This window comes from Pagrus pagrus (assembly GCF_965226575.1).
Source record: "Pagrus pagrus genome assembly, chromosome: 6".
Lineage (NCBI taxonomy): Eukaryota > Metazoa > Chordata > Actinopteri > Spariformes > Sparidae > Pagrus > Pagrus pagrus.
Genome location: NC_140190.1, coordinates 34,627,277 through 34,652,037, shown reverse-complemented (window position 1 = coordinate 34,652,037; position 24,761 = coordinate 34,627,277). Strand labels below are relative to the sequence as shown.

General features: G+C 40.7%; 1 protein-coding gene and 1 long non-coding RNA gene across 6 annotated transcripts in view; one reads left to right on the top strand and one right to left on the bottom strand.

Annotated features, from left to right (window-relative positions):
* Window positions 1-24,761, bottom strand: part of st3gal3a (ST3 beta-galactoside alpha-2,3-sialyltransferase 3a) — a 219,199-nt gene that overhangs the window by 173,480 nt on the left and 20,958 nt on the right. For 2 of the 5 annotated variants that reach the window (XM_084355918.1, XM_084355921.1), the window contains exons 3-4: window positions 15,194-15,236; window positions 14,353-14,445 (exon numbers count right to left, since the gene is read on the bottom strand). The exons of 1 other annotated variant lie outside the window; for it this stretch is intronic. In XM_084355918.1, coding sequence (XP_084212044.1) covers window positions 14,353-14,445; window positions 15,194-15,236 — 136 coding nt within the window. The remainder of the gene's footprint in view (window positions 1-14,352; window positions 14,446-15,193; window positions 15,237-24,761) is intronic. 2 more of the 5 variants (XM_084355917.1, XM_084355920.1) reach the window with 1 other exon arrangement.
* Window positions 3,927-4,916, top strand: LOC311259071. Its single transcript, XR_014622818.1, has 3 exons — window positions 3,927-4,103; window positions 4,449-4,549; window positions 4,825-4,916. It is a non-coding gene; the product is annotated as an uncharacterized lncRNA (long non-coding RNA).

Here is a 24,761-nt window from a genome sequence, read left to right as displayed (position 1 = left end):
GCCATAGGCTACTTCATTTGCAGCTGTGGTCGAGAGAGCTAGAGAGTGAATGGAGAGATGGACCGCTACGCCGGTGAATCAGATCAATGTTGTTGTTTTTTATTGTTTCACAGTGGTTACGTTCAACAGGATCAGTGGTTCTCATGGGGGTCCTGGCCCCCTCCATATTTTTGATCTCTCCTGTAGCCTGGCCGGTCTGGCTCCAAGTTTGAGCAAATTGTCTCATATCTATTTTCTGCAAGTTCTCGTGAATGTAACAATCCACTTATAGCCCACGATCGCTCGTTTAAACAGTTTCTAAGCTGCTTCGTTCGTGCCAGCAGCCTGGACCCGATGCAGCTGGACTCACGAGCGGAGCATTAATGCACATCTGTCTGCAGCTGCTCCAAACACACAATTTGAAGGGACAGATTAGATGTTGATTTTGTTAACAGTGACTTTGTTGATACTACTTTAATCGTAGAATGGAGCCACAACGGGCTGATTTCAGCCAAGAGCAGCAGGTTGTTTTAATGGAAAGTAGGCTACGAGCGATACAAAAAAGCTGATCACAGCCTGAAGCAACAGTGTTGCTGCAAATATAACAAGAGGAGGCTGCTTTTAATTTCTGACAGCTGAACATTGCGCTTTTAAATATGAAACTTATCCAAACAAAAAACTAGAGCAACAACAACTGTCAACTGTTTTAAATTGTGTTTTCATATATTTCACTGATTGTAATAGAATGCGAGTGTGTTTTATTGAAAGCGAGACTGGGTGTGTGTATGACAGTGGCGGCTGCTGGTCTTTCAAGGAGGGGAAGCTCATTTTTAGGCTACTGTGAAGTGTGACCGCCTGTGAGTGTGAGTGATTGTGACAGGGGGAGAAGCTCCGCAGCTGCCGCTGCTTGTTGGGGAAAGAAACCGCAGAGTGACAGAACAGAGTCACCAAACACAACGCTAGTCGTTTTTAACAGAGACACAATCGCTGGGGATCGGTAAAGTCTCCGGATCAGTTCAGAACAACAGAATGAAAAACTTGGAAAATGCTCCGGTGGATGTTCGCTGATTCGCTCATTTAGCTGTCAATCAAAAAAGGATTCCGCCTCAGACAGCTCATCCAATCATCATGCAGAAGCCAAGCGTCCGGGCCAGCCCACTGCCCCATAGACCCCCAGAGACGCTGAGCGTCCGATGGGCGGGACAAAGCCCAGCATTTATCCAATGAGCATCTAGTTTCGCTGCAGTGGAACAACCCGCTCTATGCTTCCCCATTGAAGTCAGTAGAAGCTGAGCATCCGACTGTGTAAAGCGCTGTGGCGCTGCGGGGATGAATGAGAAGGAAGTTGCGCCGGTTACCTGTGATAAGTAGCTGATTCTGAACAAAAGATGAAGGCTTTCTAGCGCATATTTAGTCAATGAAATGTACACACAGCAGTACATATTTCACCACTTTTTTTTTTTGGGGTGACATTTTAGGGGAAGCTGAGCTTCCCTTGCAGTCTTAGAGCAATCACCTCTGGTGTATGAAAATCGCTACAGTGAACTGGTGCTTTGGTTTTTAGGTGCTCTACAATCTCATAGTTTCAAAGAAAATGGATTGATTGATTTTTACTTAACGAAAAAAAACGAAAACAATATATATTACTATATTACTATATTGTTGCAACTTTAGAAAATATAATCCAGGGGAAAAAAGGCTTACAAACATGGACCAAAACGGCTCAGTAATACGCACAAAAATCCAAAAGAAACGAAAATGAACTAAAAAAATAACTAAAAATCATGAAGTGGTTTCAATCTGTGTTTTACGCATGCCTCTATGCGTCTGGCACATGTGTCTTGGAGTGGAATGGAGGCTATATGTTCAGCTCCCCTTACATGTGAAATTTATTACATGAAACATGACGAAATTTCTTCACTTATGAACTGAAAAGTGTGAGGAGAGCTACTGTAGGAACTGGTTTTTCTGTTCAAAGCAAACAGCTGTGTGAAGTACTGTGGGGGGCAGGACTTTTGTCTGACAATGTACTTGAGTGAAGTATCCACAAACACACCCATTGGTCAGAGATAAATGGAGGATGCTAAATGTGTCGCTAATGTGTTACATTGTGTCCAGCTGTCGTCACAGCAATTATTACAAGCACACCTATTGGTCAGAGATAAATGGAGGCGCTAATATGTCTATTAAGCTCATTACTTTCAATAGAGCCGAGAAGGTGGAACATAGTAAAATATTTTTCATTCTAGTTTTAGAGGCTGCATTTAAAAAAATATATATAAAAAAAAATAAAGTTATTACTTTACATCACGTTCATAAGATGTGTAGTGACTGGAATTCAGACTTCCCAAAAATATAAGATATCTACGTGCTTCAAATAAAACATTTTTATTTAAAAAATCGACAGGTATACAGAACAGTGCAGTATGATATACAGTAGGTAATTTAAAGCAGAGTGTGTCCCCAGATTAGGGCTTTGACATCGAACTTCGGTATTCGAATATAATTCGAATATTAAAAAAAAAAAGATATTCGAACGAATATCGGGCAGCTTCTAAATATTCGAACCTATAATAAGCATTATTTTTGGTAAATGTGTTTGCCTGAAAACGTAGTTTTCAATCCAGATTCGAGGCTTTTTTCAGCCTGTTTTGTGAAACGCGAGCTCATGAGCATTGATCACCTGGGGCTTCTGTACGTTATCACGTCGTTAGCGCCTGACGCCTGTTTACACTCTTTCACAGAAAAACAATGGCGGAGCAAAAGGCTGCGAGTGCGGAAGGAGAACTATACACGCCGGAAAATTTAAGGAGTAATGTGTGGCGCTTCTTTGGTTTCCTGAAACAAGGAAAAATAATGAGAAAGGACAAAGTTATTTGTAAAATATGTAAGACTAAACTTATCGACCACTCCACGACCAGCAACTTGAGAGCCCACCTGTCAACACTTTTCTGTCTATTGATTGATACACTGCCCTCTGGTGGACAGAACATAGAACAACAGAAAAACGACTTTCTTTTGATACTAATATAGGTCTTACTGGAGGCATTTAATGATCAAAATATTATCAATAAATATTCGAATATATTCGAATATTAATATTAATAAACAAACGAAGTTCAAATATGATTTTTTGGGCAAATGTCAAAGCCCTACCCCAGATCTGCGTAGTGTGCGCATCAGTCTTTAAGCAGGAGATCCTTCGGCCCTGGGCATTTTTCATTGTTTCAATGACATATCAACGCACGAATGTTAAAAACTATTCGACTATTCACAATATTTCCAAATCAAGATTCTATATAAAATTTTGCCCACAAGAAAAATGCTCTTCATTTGGGGGTTACAAGATGATCAAAACTGTCGTTTCTGTACAACCGAAATTAAAGATATGCTGCATCTTTTTTGGTTTTGCCCATATGTGGCTATGTTTTGGATGATCTTGGAAAAATGGTTAGCCTCAAACTCCCTTGTCTTGTCAATGTGCCCTCAAACAATAATTTTTGGTGACTTAAGTAATGGATGTCCAAATGTTTTAAATACAGTTATTTTACTGGGTAAGAGATTTATTTTTGAACTGAAAGGAAAAGAATTTTTGACATTGTTTAACTTTATTTCTTTTTTGAAACATTTTTTTAAGTTAGAGGGTATTATCGCAAATAGACAGCAAAAGACCGAGGACTATGAAAGAAAATGGAATACATTAAGGCCTTGTTTAAAAGATTGAGGATGGTGAATTGTGTCTGTTTTTTGTTTTTTTTCGTTGTTTTTTCTCTTTTTTGGAAATAGTGCTTTTTTTTTTTGTTTGTGTGGCTTTTTATTATGTATGTCATTTGTGAAAGATGTTTTGGTAGTTTTTGCGTGTCCTTGTGCTGTTTTAATGTAATAAAAAAAAATAATAAAAAAAATAAATAAAAACTATTCGAAATAATGGAAATATGTTCGTGAATTTAAGAAAATAATGTAGTATCATATTGGCAATGTGGGCTGAAATGTTTGTGATTCTAGCATCCATCTAGGAACTATTTTTCCTCGCGTAGTTAGCGCACCTAGCGGTTTCCTACGCATGCGCAAGAAGAACTTTGCAGTGTCAGTTGACGAGGAGGAGACACAGACACCTGTGAAAGGTGAGTTACTAAAAGTACTGTAATTTAAAATGAAACCGTGTTTGGTAAGACATTATACGTTTATCAGTTGCATGTTAGAGTTTTGATTTTGTTGCTGCATCGTGTATTGTTACAGATAGCTGTTTTTTTTTGCTTTTATTCGTAACCGAGCGGCGGCTAGCAGCCGAGTTAGCTGCCGTGTGAAACTAGCCCTGAGTTAGCTCACAGGCTACGTGAGGTGCTCGATGCTAAACCAAGCCGAACATCTGTGCAACTCTCGGTTTAGCATCGTTACAGTACCAAAACACTTTAAGGGGCCGTCCAGACGGGCAAAAACGTTTTTATTTTATTAATTTTGTCTTACAGGCTCATGACGAATGGAGTCATGGCGAAGTTCAACATGCATGGAGGGGGGCAAAGAAACAAACTGCCTTTTAAAGCCACAAAGATGTTCCATGTCATCAAGTGTAAGAAACTAAGATTGATATAATTGAAATTACTGAATGGACTTTATGTGCATGTGGCTATCCTGGGCTCAGCTGGGCTACCACAGCACAGACTGTTAATGCCTACTGGCTTTATTAGGAACCATCAGATTCAGGCTACTGAGTGGCTCTAAGAACTGGTTCTTTCATTACTCTTTCAACTCCCAAAACAATTTGTTCTTGCCATCTATAAAGTGCATTTAACATCTGAAGAGGCGCTCTGTAAAAATGTTTTTTTTCTTATGCCCTCTCTCCAGCTGCTGTGAAGAGATGGAGTCCAAAGGCCACAGATGCAGAAATAGAGAGTGTGATTCAGAACCATCTTAAACATGCCCCAGCAAGGAGCGGGGGCAAGGGGCAGACCCCCACAGGACTGCAATAAAAAGGAAGTCAATAAAACATTTGTTCCAATAAACATGTTCGTTTTTTATTCAATTATTCAATATATAGATAACTCGTTACATATATCTGGTCCTGAATGCTGTCCTTTTTTTTTTTTTTTACCTGAGATTAGTCCATGTACTACTTGTATTTTACAGTATGGGTGAACATTACTTGAGTATTTTTACCTTTATCACACGTGAGTTTATTTACTATGAAAGTTTTAACCAGGTTCACCATTCCTGTGATATTTTAAGTTGGCAAATGTGAAATTTGCTGGTGTTGTCTATTGGACTTTTTGACCTCTTTGCATTTTAAGGAATTTTTTGCTGAAATTGATAAGTTAATTTAAATAGTTGTAGATTAGAGCATTGAGAATTGCACATGTATACAGCACAAGAGCTGTGCTTGTCATAGAATGTATGGATGTGGTAATGCCAGTTATGTAGGCACTAGTTGAAACTCGATTTAGGTAAACATATTTTTAAATGCAATACATTACATGTGTATTTTGACAAAGGTTGATATGCCGTCGAAACGACGTGAATTGATGCCGTCTAAGAGCCGTCGAAATGACGTCGGTCATGAGAACGACATCAGAAAAGCTTTCATTTCAGCACCTCTGGTAGACGTCGAATCGACCTGCCTGACCGACGTTGATTAGACGTCAAATGGACGTCACGTAGAGACGTTAGAAAGTCGTCCATACGACGTAATAATGACATAGATTGAAGTAGCCTGCTCTGTGAGCCGTTGATATGTCGTCGAAACGACGTTGAAACAACGTGAATTGATGCCGTCTAAGAGCCGTCGAAATGACGTCGGTCATGAGAACGACGTCAGAAAAACTTTCATTTCAGCACCTCTGGTAGACGTCGAATCAACCTGCCTGACCGACGTTGATTAGACGTCAGATAGACGTCAAAATGTTTGCTGGGCTACTGTATTATTATTATATTGCATTCCCCATTTGTGTTCACTGCTCCGTGCTGCTGTCTTATGGAGGCGTCCTGCTGCTCACAGATGCCACCTGGCGGTTGTTTGGGCACATTGCAGCTTCTGGTGAAAACACAATTACTCCTCCACAAAAAATCTGTGTGACTCTCCCGTGACTCATGCGTGAATCTCGCGTGAAATCATCCAAATGAAACTAGTACCCACTGTACGTCCCAAGATCAGACTTACCCGTATCAGACTGACTGGGCAAAAGCTGATGACGAGCTGATGAGTGGGTAGAAATCTCAGTTTTCATCAGATTAATTGCTTTAGAGGGCACATTCTTTTTGTTCAACGCAAAACAGTTATTGATGGTATGGCCACTCTTTTTACAATAGAAACAAACTGGCTTATCCCCAACCCCTGTACTGTCCTTACTCCATTACCTCCCCCCCACATCGGAGTTTGGCCTGGCCAGCAGGACAGGCGGCTTGGTACAAAAACACTTTGCCACGAGGATGACTGGGATGGTACGAAGACATCTTTATGTGTGAGAACATATTCATCTGCAAGAACAGCGGCTTCAGACACTTTGGATACTTTCTGCTCACTGATGTAAGTAGCAATTTGATCTGGTACACAGTTTTTGAAATCCTCCAACAGTATTAAGTCACGCAATTTCTCAAGGTCCTCCACCCCTTTAGAGCGACACCAGCGGTCAAAGAGAGCCTCTTTCTCGCGGCCAAATTCCCCACAAGTCCAACCATCAGTCTTCTTAAAACGGCAGAATTTTTGGCGATATGCCTCAGGCACCAATTCATAGGCCCTAGGCCCATAGCTTTAACCACATCATAGTCTTGACTCAGATCAGATGATAAAGATGCATATGCATCTTGAGCCTTACCTGTGAACACACACTGAAGAAGCAAAGACCAGACATTTCTAGGACACTTTAATGTATTTGCGACACGTTAAAACAAAACAAAGTATTTATCTATGTCCCTCTCACAAAAAGGAGGAACAAGACGAATACACTTGTTTATATCAAAGTAATCAGAAGAGTCAGATAAAGCAAATGAGGAAGACTGTTTCAGGTCAAACTCCTTCAAACGAAGATGCCTTTTAATTTCCTCTTCCATCTTCCTCAACTCCAATTCATTATCGAGTTCCTTCTCTTTTAAATCTAAGTGGCGCATCTCAATTTCCAACTCCCTAAGTTGGAGTATTTCTTCCGGGTTCTGCGTACAACCGGTGAGCCAGTGTCACAAGGTAGAACTCCCTTGTTAAACAAGGCGGACCACAAAGCACTGTGCCCCTCCCCTCCCCCTCCCCCTCCCCCTCCCCTCCTGCACTGCCTGCCAGAGCAGAGACGGACTGGCGACCCTTAATGATGGCGGAGAGGAAGAGGAGTGCTTTTTGGAGTTATTTCACAGTTTCAGACAGAGAAACTGCTACCTGTGACGTATGCAGGAAAGCAATACGTTTCTGTGGTAACACCACTAAATTGTATAAGCATTTAAAAGCAGAACACCCAAAAGTTAACGCTGAGCTGCAAAGCAAACGGAGGGAGGAGGAGGAGGGAGCTCCCCAAACCCGAACCAGACCCCTGGCACAGAGACAGATGTCACTGACAGAGGCCTTTCAACAAAGACCTCAACAATATCCAGGTAGCAATTTCTAGAAGTGAAAGTTATTTCCAGCATTAAATAATGTTGTTTTTCAAAGTGTAATTGGTGGTCAGAGATGTAATTTTAGCAGATTGATTATTAACTATTAAACTATTATCATATATTCAGACAGTTTAAATAATTCTTAATTGTTTTACTGGAACTCAAAAGTATATACTTATATTAAGATATATAGCCTACCTCAAACCTGAAGTATGAATATGGCAGAATATAATAACCCTTTTGTGTATCTATTGAAGGAACATTAGTATTCCTATTTAGGCTACATGCAGATAGGTTATAGATTTAATTATGTTAATTATTTTTCGAAATTTCACCTGGATGATTCACCAAGAGCCATGGATATCACAAGGAGCATCGCCGAAATGATCGCAAAGGACCTACATCCTCTCTCTGTGGTTGAACAGGAGGGTTTTAAGAATGTAGTAAAGACACTTGATCATCGCTACAGGATCCCAAGTAGGAAATTCTTCATGGGAGAGAAATTACCATCACTGTATGAAGAGTGTTGCTCAAAAGTAAAACAATCTCTAGATGCTGCTAACAGTGTTGTACTGACCACTGATATGTGGACATCAAGAGCCAAGAGCCACAGAGGCCTATTTAAGCCATGTTATTGATGAGAACAGGCAAATGCAGGCATGTGCTCTAGAAACCAGTAGTTTTTCAGGAAAGCCCTATGGAGTTAAAATCATGCCAAAACCTCACAAACACACAAAACATGTTTTACTCACGCCCAACGATTCACAAAAAAACTCAGTGTGGTTTGCAAATACAAAACATCATTCACAAACTAATGCATTTTGTTTTGCAAGTAAGAAACGTACCTATCAAACAAATTCATCACGCTTCAGAAACAAATACAGCATGTTTTACACATACAAAGAAACATATTTCTTCAATTACAAAAAAATATCCCTCAAGTACAAACTAAAATCCTTCAAGTACAAAAAAAAATCCTTCAAGTACAAAAACAGAACAACCTTCAAGTACAAAAAACAATTCTACAAGTACGAAAACCTGTCACGTGACGTGGCACAATCTTACCACTGTCACATAACTGCATATCTGCCTTGCAGATTCACACACAAATGCCAGTAAACCTTCTAACAAATATCCTGTAATTCACACTTAACAACAGCAGGTGGCACTGTTGAATCAATTTAAGGCTGCCAGGACGATTCCCCCCCCCCCCCCCCCCAAAATCTTTATTCAAGGCCGCCAACAGGAGCTACCATAGACATATACATACACATTGATTGTGGTTGGATGAGAAGTATAAACATATACCATTCAGACACCCTATTGATTTGTACGTGATCCATCGCCCCTGCACATGACACAATTCACGTCAAACTCCAGCAAGGACATAGCAGACTTTATGTATGTAGCATAGTACGAAGATGTCCGTAGCAGAGACTCAAGAGAACTCGAGCGAAATGTCCCAACCATGCAACCTCTTGAAACGACCCAGCAGTTGGATGCGTACCTGGGGTGCCCAGGAGACACGGTGGAGGTACTGAAGTCCTTCCCAGCTGTGTGCCAGCTATCGCTTAATACGGCACTCCCTGCCTCAGCAGCCTGTGAAAGACTGTTTAGTGTTGCAGGGCTGATCTTCAGGCCAAGAAGAACATGCATTGGCTCAAAGAACTTTGAGAACCAGCTGCTTTTGCGGCTGAACAAAGCCTATTGGTAACTCTTTGTTGCATGTTCTGTGCTTAACTGATGTAGATCCGGATGTAGAGTACCCTGTTGTTGTACATACAGGATTGAGTCCAAAGTGTTTGTTACATCTTCTAGTTTAAGTTGACATTGTTGTCATTAGCTATAGAATTGAGCATAGTACATACCAGGAAGGTATCAATCAGGATTAATCTGAGTTTTTGGGTTTTTTTTTGATTAATCACTTGGATTAATCATTCATTTTGACAGCACTAATGTATACTGTATATAGACAACCATACAAGGGTAATTGTTACTAAGCCTGCCCTGGGTACACCAATTTTCTTGTCCAGTTTGTCATCTTACATCCGTTGCCCTCACAGATTCCTGCAGCTAAGCTTGGATGTACATTTACATTCCAATAAAGGTTATTGATAACATGCCTCTGAAGTTTGACTTTTTGCACCATTACAATACTTATAGGCAACTAGTCATCATATCTTCCGCTCCATGAAACACATGTTGTTTAATGTATTTGCATTGTACTAAAATGCGTTCATTTTCAATGGGCATACATGAGGCTGAAACAGGTAGCCTAGTGCAACCCAAATTTTCCAACTTTAACATTTTAATATAACATTATAGTCATTATGGCCTTTAAAAACATTTTTTTGGGGGGAGGTGGGGTAGTGCACTATAGGTCCCTGTGGCGCAGCCTAAGCTTTTGTCCTTAATGGCATTTTTTTTCCTCACATTACTTTTACTTTTATTATTTAAGTAGTTTTGAAACCAGTACTTTTACACTTTTACTTGAGTAAAGTCTGTGTATATAATAACCAGATCAGACACAGATTCAATATTTAACTGTCATGTATCATCACAGTAACAGAGTTACATACATTGGCAGCTGTAAACACTCATAAAAATATTATAAAAATACATCTGATGGTTTGGTGCCTACCTGTATACTAAACATGTATACAGTAGTTGACGTTTATAATCATCAGAGAACGTTACAGACGTTGTTTTTGGTTCCTATCTGTTTCTCAAATATATTCGTACATGTGTGATTGTGTAAATGAGAGACATTAACTTATAGCACTTTGTAGAAGGAGCTTTATAAAGTTCACTCCATTGACTTGTGTTAGTTCACGGGGGTGAGCTGCCTCCTCCAATATGGCGGCGATGTCAACGTATCACAGCAGCAGGCCAACCCGCTCAATGAGGCGTCTATGTATATATGTCTATGGTAGCTCCTGTTGGCGGCCTTGAATAAAGATTATGGGGGGAAAGAAAATCGTGAAGGATGTTTTGTATTTGCAAACCGCACTGAGTTTGTTTGTGAATCATTGGGCGTGAGTAAAACATGTTTTGTGTGTTTGTGAGGTTTTGGCAAGATTTTAACTCCATATACAGCGCACTGCTGAATTTGTGCAGAATTAAAAATAATAGCTGATCAATGGGGTATAACTGCCAAAATCCAGGCTGTAATCACAGATAATAGTGCCTATATGATTGCTGCTGTGCGCAAAGCAGGTTGGGCACATTATCCATGCTTTGCACACACTATAAATTTAGTTGTGAAAGACTCTATTAAGGCCCTCCCTGAGCTTCTTGACATCCAGCAGAGATGCAGTGCTATTGTAACTTTTTTCCACAAAAGCACAAATGCAACAGAGAAGCTCAAAGAAATCCAGAAACAACTGAAGTTCCCAGAGCACAAGCTCATACAGTCAGTTGAAACTAGGTGGAACTCTGTGTTCTACATGTTCGAGAGACTACGTGAGCAAAAGGAAGCTGTGACTACTGCACTTTGCCTTTTGGACAGAGCTCACAATGCTTGAGTGAGGAAGATTGGTCCATGGTTGGTCTCTCACTTGATGCCTTGAGACCATTTGAAGACGTAACAAGGGAGGTATCATCTGAAAAACATGTATCTTTTTCGAAAGTGATCCCCCTGGTTACACTACTTCTGAGATCAACTGCATCTTTTGAGGCCAAAGGAAGCAAGCTAGCTGTTGTGTTGTCAACACATTGCCAGCACCGTTTCAGAGGTATTGAAACCTTTTATGGCCTTAGTATCAGCACCTACCTGGACACAAGATTCAAAAACTTTGGCTTTCGGGACATGGCAAATGTTGAAGCTTTGAAAAAACGACTCATCACTGAAATGCAATCAGTGAGCCAGACTTCAGTCCATTCAGTATCAGGTCCTGAACCAAGCACAAGCTCTGCCACTAGCTCTGTCTCAGCAGTGACTCCTACAACTACCTCACGCTCCCCTGCAGGGGCGTCTCCATTTCCACCTGCAGCAAAAGGTGGGATATGGGCAGAGTTTGACACCCAAATCCTTGAATCCCAGCAGCATCGCACAAGTGGCACTGATGCCGTCACTGAAATGCAGCGTTACTCAGAAGAGAAGCCAATACCACGGGATGTAGACCCACTTCTTTGGTGGAAAATGAATGAATCAACATTCCCCTCTCTGAGCAAGGTTGCAAAGAAATACCTGGCAGTAATTGCAACCTCGGTACCTGCAGAAAGGATTTTCTCTAAGGCACAATAAAAGGCAAAAATGTGAACATTATTGTTTCTAAACAAAACATGTAGTTGTGAACATGGGAACAGGGCCCAAAAGGGCACCTCAAGGGATAATTCCTTTGAGGGCTTTGTGAGCAAAGAGCCAGGTTCAATAGTAGTTTGCACTTTATTTGCAGTATTTACTTTATTATTATATTGACATTATAACATTGTTTTTGTATTAACATATTGTTACGTTGTTCACAAACAAATATTTTATATTTCAATTTACATTTCTCAGTTCTCCAGTTTTGCAGTGTTTATGTTTGCAACTTGTGTTAATAAATATTATTTTCTTATTTGGCTAAAATCTTTGTCCTGTGTTTTATTATTATCATAATCATTATAAACTAATTAAAGGCAAAAGTACAAAATCATTCAATGATCAGGAATTTTCAAGTAAAAAGCATCGGTATCGGCAATACTGGCCCTGTAATTACTTGGAATCGGATCGATACCAAGTAATCGCCCACCCCTACTTTTGATCTCCTGCTTCCTCCATTGTTTAGACACAGCTATATCAAATTGATTAGCAATCACACACAGTTGTTCCTTAGTGAACTGATCAAGGCTGGGCCGCGCCACAAACTCCTCCAGGATGAACTCCATCTGGAGCAATCACGAGACACACACGAAAAAAAAAAAAGAGAAGAGAGAGAAAGAAAAAAAAAATAAGCACAAGAGCATACAAATAATCACTGTCCCACGACACGAACAATCCGAGCGTCCAACACACCTGTATGCCAACCTTAACAGGTACACACAATACGTGTAGCCACTCCCCAAATCGAGAGCTATTTACACAGGTATCACTGCAAACCCCGCGGCGCCAATCACCAAACAACACGTGGAGAGAAACAGTCACACTGACACAATTTGTAACAAGCTACACAGCTGAGGCGAAAAAGAACAAAAACAGAAAACCATCAGCAAATAACCCACACACACAAGCCTGTGTCTGTTTCTGGACGAGCCCCCAAATATGTTACGGACCCTCAAATAGAAAATGCTCACAGAGAGGATGTAACATATTCAAAAGGACGCTCAGGCAACAAATTAAGGAATAGACCAACTTTTATTTATAAATCAAGAAAAAGAGTAAAAAAAACTACATACCAAAATAAAAGGTTGGAGAACCCAGCTGAAATAAACAAAAGGGGGAAATTGCTGGGCCAGCCACGCAGTGGGCCGTCGCACCCAGCTATCCCCTCTAACCTAATAAAAGAAAGAAATTAATCTAATCCTAGACTAACTAAAGAAAACTAGATTGCTGGTGATCTCCAAAACTAAACTACAAACAAATTAACAAAACAAAAGCCCCAGCACTAAAAACATGCGGGAGAAAAAGGGAACAAAGGAGACACAAGGTGAAAAATCTCCTCCTTTCAGTGTCAGCTGGGCAGTGGCTTCAGAGAGAGCAAGGCTTCCATTCAATCCCCCTTAAATGTTGTCAGGTAATTGCAACACACCTGGACAGGTGTGTCTTCCTGAAAGAAACAGACAAAAAGGAAGAGAGAGCGCCAGAGAGCAACAGAGAGAGACTGAGAGAGAGAAACACAACCAGTCGGGCACAACAAGTATCCCTATAGGCCCACACATAACAGCGATTACTACATTATCATACGAGTACTCAGTAGTTGAACTACACCAATCTTCTAAATTCAGCCTTCACTTTGATCTCAACTAGACACCTGTGAAATTTCATGACTGCATTTTGCACAGTAGTGACACTATTGCCCCAACAAAAAAAATTCCACAGAGAGAAACAAAAATAAAAACCTGGTAAAGTATTTAGAACTGCCTCTAGTAGTTCCTGTTACAATAGGTGTCTCCAGGACCACATTTTGCCATGATGAGACGCATGTGACTCAAAAGGTGAAACAATATGTGCCACTGTCGCAATTGGTAATTACAAGTGGAAACACTGGTACTGACAGCATTTGGCTAAAAAACAAACATGTATTTGTCTATTCTACTGCACAACAGCCCATTTATCCCCAGTTGTGGTAGTCCACTTGAGTGATTGTGCAACACTCATACAATGACAGGCATCTCTAAGTTTTCCAGAACACAGTCATGGTGAAAGGTTTACATCCACTTGTAAAGAACATGTATATCATGGCAGTCTTGAGTTCCAATGATTTATACAGCTCTCATTTTTCTGTGATGGAATGAGTGGAACACAAACTACTTTGTCACAAAAAACATTCATGAAGTTTGGTTCAATAATGAATTTATTATAGGTCTTCTGAAAATGTGACAAAATCTGATCAAATCAATTTTCACCTCAATTAGGTGCTTTTGATAGCCATCCACAAGCTTCTGTTAGTCCTCTGGCTGAAATTTTAATCACTCCTCTTTGGGCATATTGGGCATTGCGTGATGCCAGACAAACAGGTATGGGACAGGCCATTGATTGCATCATGACTTTAATATGGTTACATCGTCCCACTGAATAAAATGTATCTGACATTATGTTTAATGTCTACAATTTACAAGCTTAATTCAAATGTGTAGAAACATTTTAAGTATTCTTACTTTGGATAGACAGCAGTCATCTTGGCAGCTGCAAATCCAGGCTTACAGGCTCCCTCACTGAGATTGCCATACTTATACATTAGTTCCAGAGGCCTGTAGACATTGAGGAATGAAATCAAGTAAATATCAAATATTTACACACAAAATATAAAAAGTACATATTACACAAATAGTGTAAACTAGAAGGACATTAGTAGAGCGCAGACCTTTTGCAAGGCCAATAGTCAACTCTTCTATGATGAAAAAATATAAACATCAAGACAGTATTTTTTCCAGTGAGCTCTCTGTCTCTCTCTGAATGAGGGTAAAGAAAGATAAAGTCGTCATCTTATATCGATGGCCAAAATCAAAGGCAAACTCAAAGTAGAAAGACAATGGTAGCGGAATGTGGACTGAGATATGGAGTCATTGGATTTCAAAAATTGGCTATGTTTTTTTAAACACTATTGCAGCTTTAACCATCTACTTGACCATCTAAGATGTCTGGCTTTTATTCCGCCAAGGTCAGATGCCCTTTCATACAATGTGAACAAAAGTGAAAAATAATTAATGTATTCACTCCATGATTCAAATCCACTCCAGAACTGAATGGGTTCTTCCTTGGCCCATGCTATACCCTTCCATCAAGTCTCATTAAACCCAGGAAAGTAGTTTCCTTGTTTGCTGATAAACAGAAAAATCGAATTGAAAATATAACCTCCTTGCAGGAGGTAGTAATGGTAGGGACCACTCTACAGCGCTCATGCATGTTATGCCATCATTGATACCATGCCTGAAAGACATTAGTTCCCAGTCTTTGTGTAGGTAGCTAATTTTGTAAAATTAGTATATGTATACTCACAGACTACCATCCAGCTTCAGAAGGAATCCTTGTTTGTCATACACTAGACAAAGAAAAGGAAAGTAAGTATGTTGACATTTAATGAAATGCTTTCACACTGACAATATCAGTGACTTTATCTTTAAGACACCCAAGACGTAGCTAACCCTAACCATGCCTTAAGCATTCTGTAGTTGTCATTGAGATATGGATGCCTGAGAGTGGCATTGGGCAGATGACCTCACAGGGCAACTTGTCATTGAGACAATGGCAATGGACGATGATCCTCATATTTTAAGTATTGTTTTTACTTTGTGTTGACCTGCATGAAATGAAGCCAATAGAGCTCAGTGCATGGTCCTTTGAAAAAAGAAGAGAACCTAAGCAGGGATGGCCTGACCGAGCAATTGAGTGAATGTCACTGCAGCAAACATGTGGCGCAACAGTGTAAAGTTAGTCAAGTTCACAGTGATTCAGGTAAGTCCTGCAACCTCTCTCGGGTTAGGCAATTAGTGCATGTGATGCCCTAATAATAGCTGGTACAGCATTAGGGCTTAGTGGTAAATTCCATGGACCAAGCTTGGTGAAGTGACCCTTTACAATCAGTTATTCAAATCCAGCAACAAATTATACAGACCAACAAAATTAGTCAAACTTAAATGCTGTGATGGAATATTTGAAATATGCAAGGCGCAACAAAAAAAAACATACTGAAGTATTCTGTAACTGCACAGAATACATCATCGTCTGAAAAGGACGATGCTCAACTTCAGGATTTTTATTGACTGCCAATGGATCATCTTTGCATGAGGAACAAATCCATTGATGAGGTTTAATTTGTTACAAAAGGCATCATGCAAATCATGCACAAAAAGTTGCTGTAATCGATTTGAGCTACAAGTGATGGTTTGATACTTTGATTTATAGACTTTTCTAGAAGTAGCTGATGTTTAACTCCACTCTGACATAGAGTATGACAAGGACATTTTCACACACAGTTGATTAACCTGCATGCAACTCACAGTGCATTTAGATGTTGTTTATTTCCATTTCCCCTCTGAACTTTTTTATAACATGTTTTAACAATGAGCAGATAAAGAAAACCAGTGTTCAACTGGTCCTTAAACACTAAACAGCCTCTGGTCAGCATCCTTAACTCCGAACAGTGCACCATACATTCTATACATTAGTCAATATATGAGTGGTACTGGTCATGTTCCAAACCTGTCCAATGCAACATCGCTCAGATATCACTGCCCTTTCATACACTGCAACAGCATTGAACCTTTACTTTAGCCCAGGGGCTCCACTTAATCTTTACACTCATTTCCATGTCGCACTCAGTTTAAAGAACATGAAGGGGAAAAATAGAGAGAGCTGTGATGGGTAGATTGTAATGGATCCTCTACTGTATACATCATTAGATACTGACAACTAAATAGAAACCATATGCAAAGACCAGTGACCTTGCTTTGTTTAAGAGCAGATTGCATCCAGATGAGACATTATTGCGGAATGCTGTTCTTTTTCTTTAGAGAATTGAAAGATGTTCTGGGAAACCATCAATGGCCAGTGTGGTGGTTGAAAGACTGGCCCTTTCCCAAACCAACCCCTACCCACTTGTCACCATGAACACTTGAGGATGCATAGCTTGTTTAGCTGTATAGTTTCCAAATACTCAGTTGTGCTTGATAACCCTTTAACAGCCATTCCTCAGGAGACACCACATTTTCAAGGTTTCAGTTGTATAATCTACCATGCATTGCACCTGGATTATTTTAACAATAAAGGTGTTCTTTATGAAAATGATCAGAGTGAACAGTAAGGTTAGCTTTATCAAATATAAAACATGTCATATCTCAAAAAAATTATATGTTATATATAACAGCCCGACCGATATTAGAAAGTAAAAAACTCCAATATCAATAAATTGACCAATATAGGAGCAGTTTTTACAATGATCCTGCAAATGTGGTAATCAACACTTGAAAAAAAAATGTAATGGAGGTTGCGTACTTTATAGTTTAACAATTAACTTTGTTGGCTCAAATGACATCAGAGCACTGAAACAATAAACTTATAATCATAAAAGCATATTTTTTCTATTATAATCAAAAACAAAAAGTTTATATATTGCCACATATTAGGGCTGGGCAATAAAACGATCTCGATCATTTTCATGATAAAATTTTCCACAATAACGATGATTAATTTCTGACATTTATTTTCGATAGTCATTTTTGCGTCCGTTTCCCTTTACCTAGAAAATACTACATCAACAGCCAATCGCACAGCAGAGAAACAAATGCATGTGGTTGATGTATGTTTCTGGCCCCTCCCACTCACAACAATTCAGAATGACGGTGACCACCGTGTGTCCAGCCGACACAAGAAAATGAGTGGTCCGACTACCTAAACCTAACCAGTGATGACATGTTCAGCCGCATGTCATCATTCAACCGCTGGCTGTCGAGGTGGTGTCCAGCAAACGATGTGGGCTTTGTTGATAATTGGCGGACTTTCTGGGGAAAACCTGGTCTCATTAGGAGAGACGGCATCCATCCCACTTTGGACGGAGCGGCTCTCATCTCTAGAAATTTAACCCATTTCATTAGCCAACAACCAGCCTGACAACCCAGAGTTGAGACCAGGAGGCAGAGCTGCAGTCTTACACGCTTCTCTGAGCTTCCATTAGATCAGTTGCACACCCAAAACTTCATTGAGACTGTGTCTGCCCACCGACCACCTAAATTAATTAAATTAATCAAATCAAAAGTCCACAGAAGAGGAGTTGTGCATGAAAATCTAATAAAAATTAACAGCAACTCTGCAATCTCAAAACAAGACAAGAGAATTAAATGCGGACTCCTAAATATCAGATCCCTGTCATCGAAAGCTGTACTAGTAAATGACTTAATTTCAGACTGTAATATTGATTTATTCTGTCTTACTGAAACTTGGCTGCATCCTGAAGAATATGTCAGCCTGAATGAATCCACTCCACCCAGTCACATTAATACTCACATTCCTCGAGGCTCCGGCCGAGGAGGTGGTGTTGCAGCTATTTATGACTTAAGTCTGTCAATCATTCCTAAACCTAAATTAAATTATAACTCATTTGAAAGCCTTGTTCTGAGTCTTTCACATCCAACGTGGAAAACTTTACAGCCAGTTCTATTTGTTGTAGTGTATCGAGCACCTGGTCCTTACTCAGAATTTTTATCTGAATTCTCTGAGTTTTTATCAAGTCTAGTCCTCAAATCAGATAAAGTAATTATTGTAGGTGATTTTAATATTCATGTGGATGTCGTTAATGATAGCCTTAGTACTGCATTTATCTCATTATTAGACTCTATTGGCTTCTCTCAGTGTGTACATAAACCAACTCACTGTTTTGACCACACCCTTGATCTTGTTCTAGCTTATGGTATCGAGATTGAAAATCTAACAGTTTCTCCACAGAATCCTCTTTTATCAGACCATCACTTAATAACTTTTGAAGTTCTATTACTGGACTACACACCATTAGGCAAAAACTCCTTCACTAGATGTCTATCTGATAGTGCTGTAGCTAAATTTAAGGAAATTATACCGCTGACACTAAATTCAATGCCATGTCTTAATATAATAGAGGACTCCTCCGCTAACCTCAGTTCCTCACAAATCGATCATCTTGTTGATAGCACTGCAGGCTCATTGCGAACAACACTGGACTCTATTGCCCCCCTGAAAAGGAAACCTATAAAACACAGGAGGTTAGCACCCTGGTATAACTCGGATACCCGCAAATTGAAGCAAACATCACGGAAATTTGAAAGGAAATGGCGTTCCACCAACTTGGAAGAATCCCGCTTAGCCTGGAAAGATAGCCTTAAAATATATAGGAAGGCCCTCCGCAATGCCAGAGCAAGCTATTACTCGTCATTAATAGAGGAAAACAAAAACAACACCAGGTTTCTTTTCAGCACTGTAGCCAGGCTGACAGAAAGTCACAGCTCTACTGAACCATGTATTCCTACAACGCTCAGTAGTAATGACTTCATGAGCTTCTTTAATGATAAAATTTTAACTATTAGAGACAAAATCCATCATCGCTTGCCCTCAACTGGCACTATTGTATCTTTAAACACAGGAACCTCAGAAACAGTTGTAAATTCTGACTTATATTTAGACTGCTTCTCTCCCATCGACCTCCACCAACTAACTTCGATGGTTTCTTCATCTAGACCAACAACTTGTCTCCTAGACCCCATCCCAACTAGGTTGCTGAAAGAAACTTTACCTTTAATTAGCACATCTCTACTAGAAATTATCAACCTGTCTCTATTAACAGGATACGTACCACAATCCTTTAAACTAGCTGTAATTAGACCGCTTCTTAAAAAGCCTAATCTTGATCCAGAAGCTTTAGCCAACTATAGACCTATATCCAACCTCCCTTTCCTCTCCAAGATCCTTGAGAAAGCAGTCACCAACCAGCTATGTGACTTTCTTCAAAAAAATAGTTTATATGAGGATTTTCAATCAGGTTTTAGAGCACATCATAGCACAGAGACGGCACTGGTGAAAGTTACAAATGACCTCCTAATCGCTTCTGACAAAGGACTTGTCTCTGTCCTGGTCTTACTAGATCTTAGTGCTGCATTTGATACCATTGATCATCACATTCTACTACAGAGACTGGAACACTTAATTGGCATTAAAGGACCCGCATTAAACTGGTTTAAGTCCTATTTATCGGATCGATTTCAGTTTGTACATGTTAATGATGAGTCATCCCTGTATACCAAGGTTAGTCATGGTGTTCCTCAAGGCTCCGTGCTTGGACCCATACTATTCACCTTATATATGCTCCCTCTAGGAAATATAATTCGGAAACACTCCATAAACTTTCATTGTTATGCAGATGATACACAGTTATACCTATCAATAAAGCCAAATGAAACTAATCAGCTTACTAAACTCCATGCATGTCTCAAGGACATTAAGACCTGGATGACCTGCAATTTTCTGCTGTTAAACTCAGATAAAACCGAAGTTATAGTACTTGGTCCTAAACACCTTAGAGATGCATTATCTAATGATATAGCGAGTTTGGATGGCATTAACTTGGCCTCCAGCACCACTGTCAGGAATCTGGGAGTTATCTTTGATCAAGATATGTCCTTCAACTCCCACATAAAACAAATTTCAAGGTCTGCATTTTTTCATCTACGTAACATTGCAAAAATCAGGCCCATCCTGTCTCAAAAAGACGCAGAAAAGCTAGTCCATGCATTTGTTACGTCCAGGCTGGACTATTGTAATTCTCTATTATCAGGCTGCCCTAACACGTCTCTAAAGAGTCTCCAGCTGGTCCAGAATGCTGCAGCACGTGTACTGACAGGAACTAAGAAAAGAGATCATATTACTCCTGTATTGGCCTCTCTGCACTGGCTCCCTGTAAAATCAAGAATAGAGTTTAAAATCCTTCTCCTAACTTACAAAGCTGTTAATGGTCAGGCACCATCATATCTCCAGGAGCTCATACTACCCTATCACCCAACTAGAGCATTACGCTCCCAGAACGCAGGATTACTTGTAGTTCCTAAAGTCTCCAAAAGTAGAATGGGAGCCAGAGCCTTCAGCTATCAAGCTCCTCTTCTGTGGAACCATCTTCCTGTTTTGGTCCGGGAGGCGGACACCCTCTCTACCTTTAAGAGTAGACTTAAGACCTTCCTCTTCGATAGAGCTTATAGTTAGGGCTGGGCCAGGACAGGCCCAGGCCTGTCCTGGACCAGCTCTTAGTTATGCTGCTATAGGCCTAGTCCGGGGGACAATGACACACTGAGCTTCTCTCTCCTCCCCTCTCCTCTCTTCTCCATCTGTATACATTATGCCTGTATACATGCCCCATCTCTGCATGTCACTGACTTACTTCTTCCCCGGAGTCCTTGTGCTTTCTAGTCCTACAGGCTCCCATGGATCCTGGCCGCGCCCGGGTCGTGGATCGTGGATGCGCCCACTGCTATGGCCCTGCCTGATCGTGGATGCACCCACTGCTATGGCCCTGCCTGACCGTGGATGCGCCTACTGCTATGGCCCTGCCTGATCGTGGATGTGCCTACTGCTATGGCCCTGCCTGATCGTGGATGCGCCTACTGCTATGACCCTGCCGGATCGTGGATGCGCCTACTGCCACGACCCTGCCTGACACCCACCACTACTGTCGCTAATATTAGTCACATCTGTTACATACGTTCCACTACTATTATTGTAATGCATTACTCCATACTATCCTTACCATTAATCACTACTACTGTTATCACTAGTAATCACATTTCCATGTGCATTTCATTATTATTGCTGTAATACATCTTTATGTACTTTCACTCCTGTCAACCATCGCTTATAATTGAATACATTGTGATCTCGTTGATCTGCTCTGTACATGCGACATCTATTGCACGTCTGTCCGTCCTGGGAGAGGGATCCCTCCTCTGTGGCTCTCCCTGAGGTTTCTTCCGCATTTTTTTCCCTGTTAAAAGGGCCTTTTTTTGGGGGCAAGTTTTTCCTCACTCGAATCGAGGGTCGAAGGACAGAGGGTGTCGTCTCTGTACAGATTGTAAAGCCCTCTGAGGCAAACTGTGATTTGTGAATTTGGGCTATACAAATAAAATTTGATTTGATTTGATTTGACTAGTGAAAACGAGTGCGAGGAAACTGACAAAGATGAATAAATTGTACCTAAGAAAGGTCATACCAGTTTGGTTATTTGGAAATAGTTTGGCTACAGTCTGACAAAGGACAGACCAGCATTAGGTGCAAAATGTGTCGGTGACCAGTCCTCAGCAGAACTGGAAACACCACCAACCTCTTCCATCATCTCAAAAGGTAGCGTCCCAACCAGTACTCCGAAAGCATGAGTTTGCGCTATCATGCTAGCGTCAGCCTCCCCTCAAATAGCCAACAGCCTAGCCCCACTGCTTCTAATAGTCAAACTTCAGTTCGACAACCAACAATTGCCGCTGCTTTTTCAGCCATTACCCCATATGAAAAGAAACCGAAGCAACACAAAGACATAACCAGCGCAGTTACGTACTGTATCGCTAAAGATATGTTGCCTATAAGCACGGTTGAAAAATCAGCTCTACGCAGAGTGTAGGGTGAAGTTGGAGGAGCAGCTCAGAGATGTCACCGTTGATATGTGGTCTGGTCGCACATCCGAACCACATCAGGTCTTACAGAACAGGAGGCATTAAAGCTGAAATGAACAACTACCTGCAAGCTCAAGAATGTGCAATATTCAAAGAATACAGTAGCATAATCATCCTCAACATTTCCCTTTTTATTTTATTTTCTTTAATCAATGTTCAGTTCAGTGTACTACCTCTAAAATGTTTGAGACACGTTTGAAACAAGCAATCTGTTGTACATATTCAACATTTTATTTATTCAGTGTTTAACAAAGCCATTTGGTTGGTTGGTTCTGTTGAATGTTTCTCACCTATTCAATCTGACAATAAATAATTGTATTTTATAAACCATAATTAACCTTCTGGTTTGTTTTGGGTTCTGTCCTAAGGAAAATACTCTTAAAACTGTCAATTCAACATTATTGTTAAATATACTGTATATCGTGATAATTATCGATATCGATCAATATAAAAAAACATATCGTGATAACAGTTTTGGCCATATCGCCCAGCCCTACCACATATACGGCGATACTAAAATATCTGTGATGTGCCAAGGTGTGAATGATCACACTAGCCACAAGTTCTTACAGTGTACTCCTTCGGGGCGGCCAAGAGTTTAATCATATACTAACCACACCTTTTAAACTTTTTAGAAAAGATACTATTGGCTGATGTACGAAGCAAATGGAGGCAGGCGTTGGATGTTATAGAAAGGTCAACCAATGACAAGGGCCAAAGACAAGCGATGTCATTCACCATTAGAATTGGCCCTCAGCGGCAGGTGTTTAGGAAATAGGTGGAGACTCTTTCAGCATAAAAGCAGGAGTGCAGAGATAAATTGTTTAGTTCACTTCAGGGACCAAACTCACTGTTTATTGGTGTTGTTGCCTTGTAGAACCCAATAAACTCCTTTGTACCAGACTCTGCACCTCTCCAGTGATCTTCTTTGAGCCTATTTCTTGACTCCAGCCTATATTGAAGACTACTATATGGTGAGTATAGTAGTCCACAAACGCCTGGAGAATAAGAACAGCTACATCAAGATGCTGTTTATTGTCTTCAGCTAAGCATTCAACACAATCTCACCATTAAGCTGATTGGAAAACTAAACACTCTGGACGTCAGTACAACGCTCTGCAACTGGATACTGGACTTCCTCACAAGTAGATCCCAGAGAGTTTGGATTGGCAGTCACACCTCCTCTATGTTAGTGCTCAACACATTAGCCCCCCAGGGCTGTGTGCTCAGAGTAGAGTTCTCAACGGGTCGGGTCGGCCCGACAAACCCGACGGGACCCGCGGGTTCGGGTCGAAAATATAAGCAAGTGACTCGGGTCGGGTCGGACCTCGGGCTTAATTTTTTCCGCTCAGTGAAAAAAACAAAAAAACTAAACATTTATTAATCATCGCTGCTGTTCACCGTAAAGAAAGTCTGGCAGCTGTGTGCAACGTGCATCATGTTTGTATTGTTAAAAGGCGTGAACATTAAAGGTTGATTTGAATTCCCGTCTGCTGGTCATGATAATACGTGTATGAGAAGAAAAAAAAGGTGTGGGGGGGTGATCGGCGGCGTCGGGCCGCGGGCCGGGTTCGGGCAGATAATTCATGTTGATGTGTCGGGTTACATCGGGTCCGGGCTTTAAAAGCCACGGGCCGGGTCGGGTCGGGTTGTAATTTTCAGGCCCGTTGAGAACTCTAGCTCAGAGCCATCCTGTTCACTCTGTACAACCATGACAGCACTCCCAGACATCAGGACAACTCTGTAGTGAAGAATGAGGATGACACGATCGTCATCGGCCGCATTAAAAACAACGATGCAAGTTCATATCTTCAAAGACCAATATACTGCTCCACATCAGCAAAAATCAAGGACCTGACTGTTATTTTAGAAAAAAGAAGGCAAAGACACACACCCCTGTCTAAATCAGTGGAGCTGAGGTGCAGCAGGTGAACAGTTTTGTCTAACTAGGAATTACCATCATTGAGAACCTATCCTGGTCATCACACATCACCACCCTGCTTAAGAAAGCACAGAAAAGGCTCTACTTCCTACAGAAACTTAGAAAGGCTCAATTCTGGACCAAGATTCTTGTCAACTTTTACAGAGGAGCAACAGAAAGCATCCTGGCTGGAAACATCATAAACTGGCATAGTTCATCATGACCCAGGACAGAAACGCTCTACAGCGGGTGATAAAAACCACCAGAACATCACTGGTATCATCTACAGAGCATCAGTGACATCAGTGAAGTGAGATGTCTGTACAGAGCCCAGGAGATACTAAAAGACAACACCCAACCAGCCACAGTCTGTTCACCCTGCTGCCATCTGACAACACATACAGAAGTATCTGCTGACATACCACCAGACTACAGAGCAGCTTCATTCCCCAGGCTGTGAGACTCCTCAATT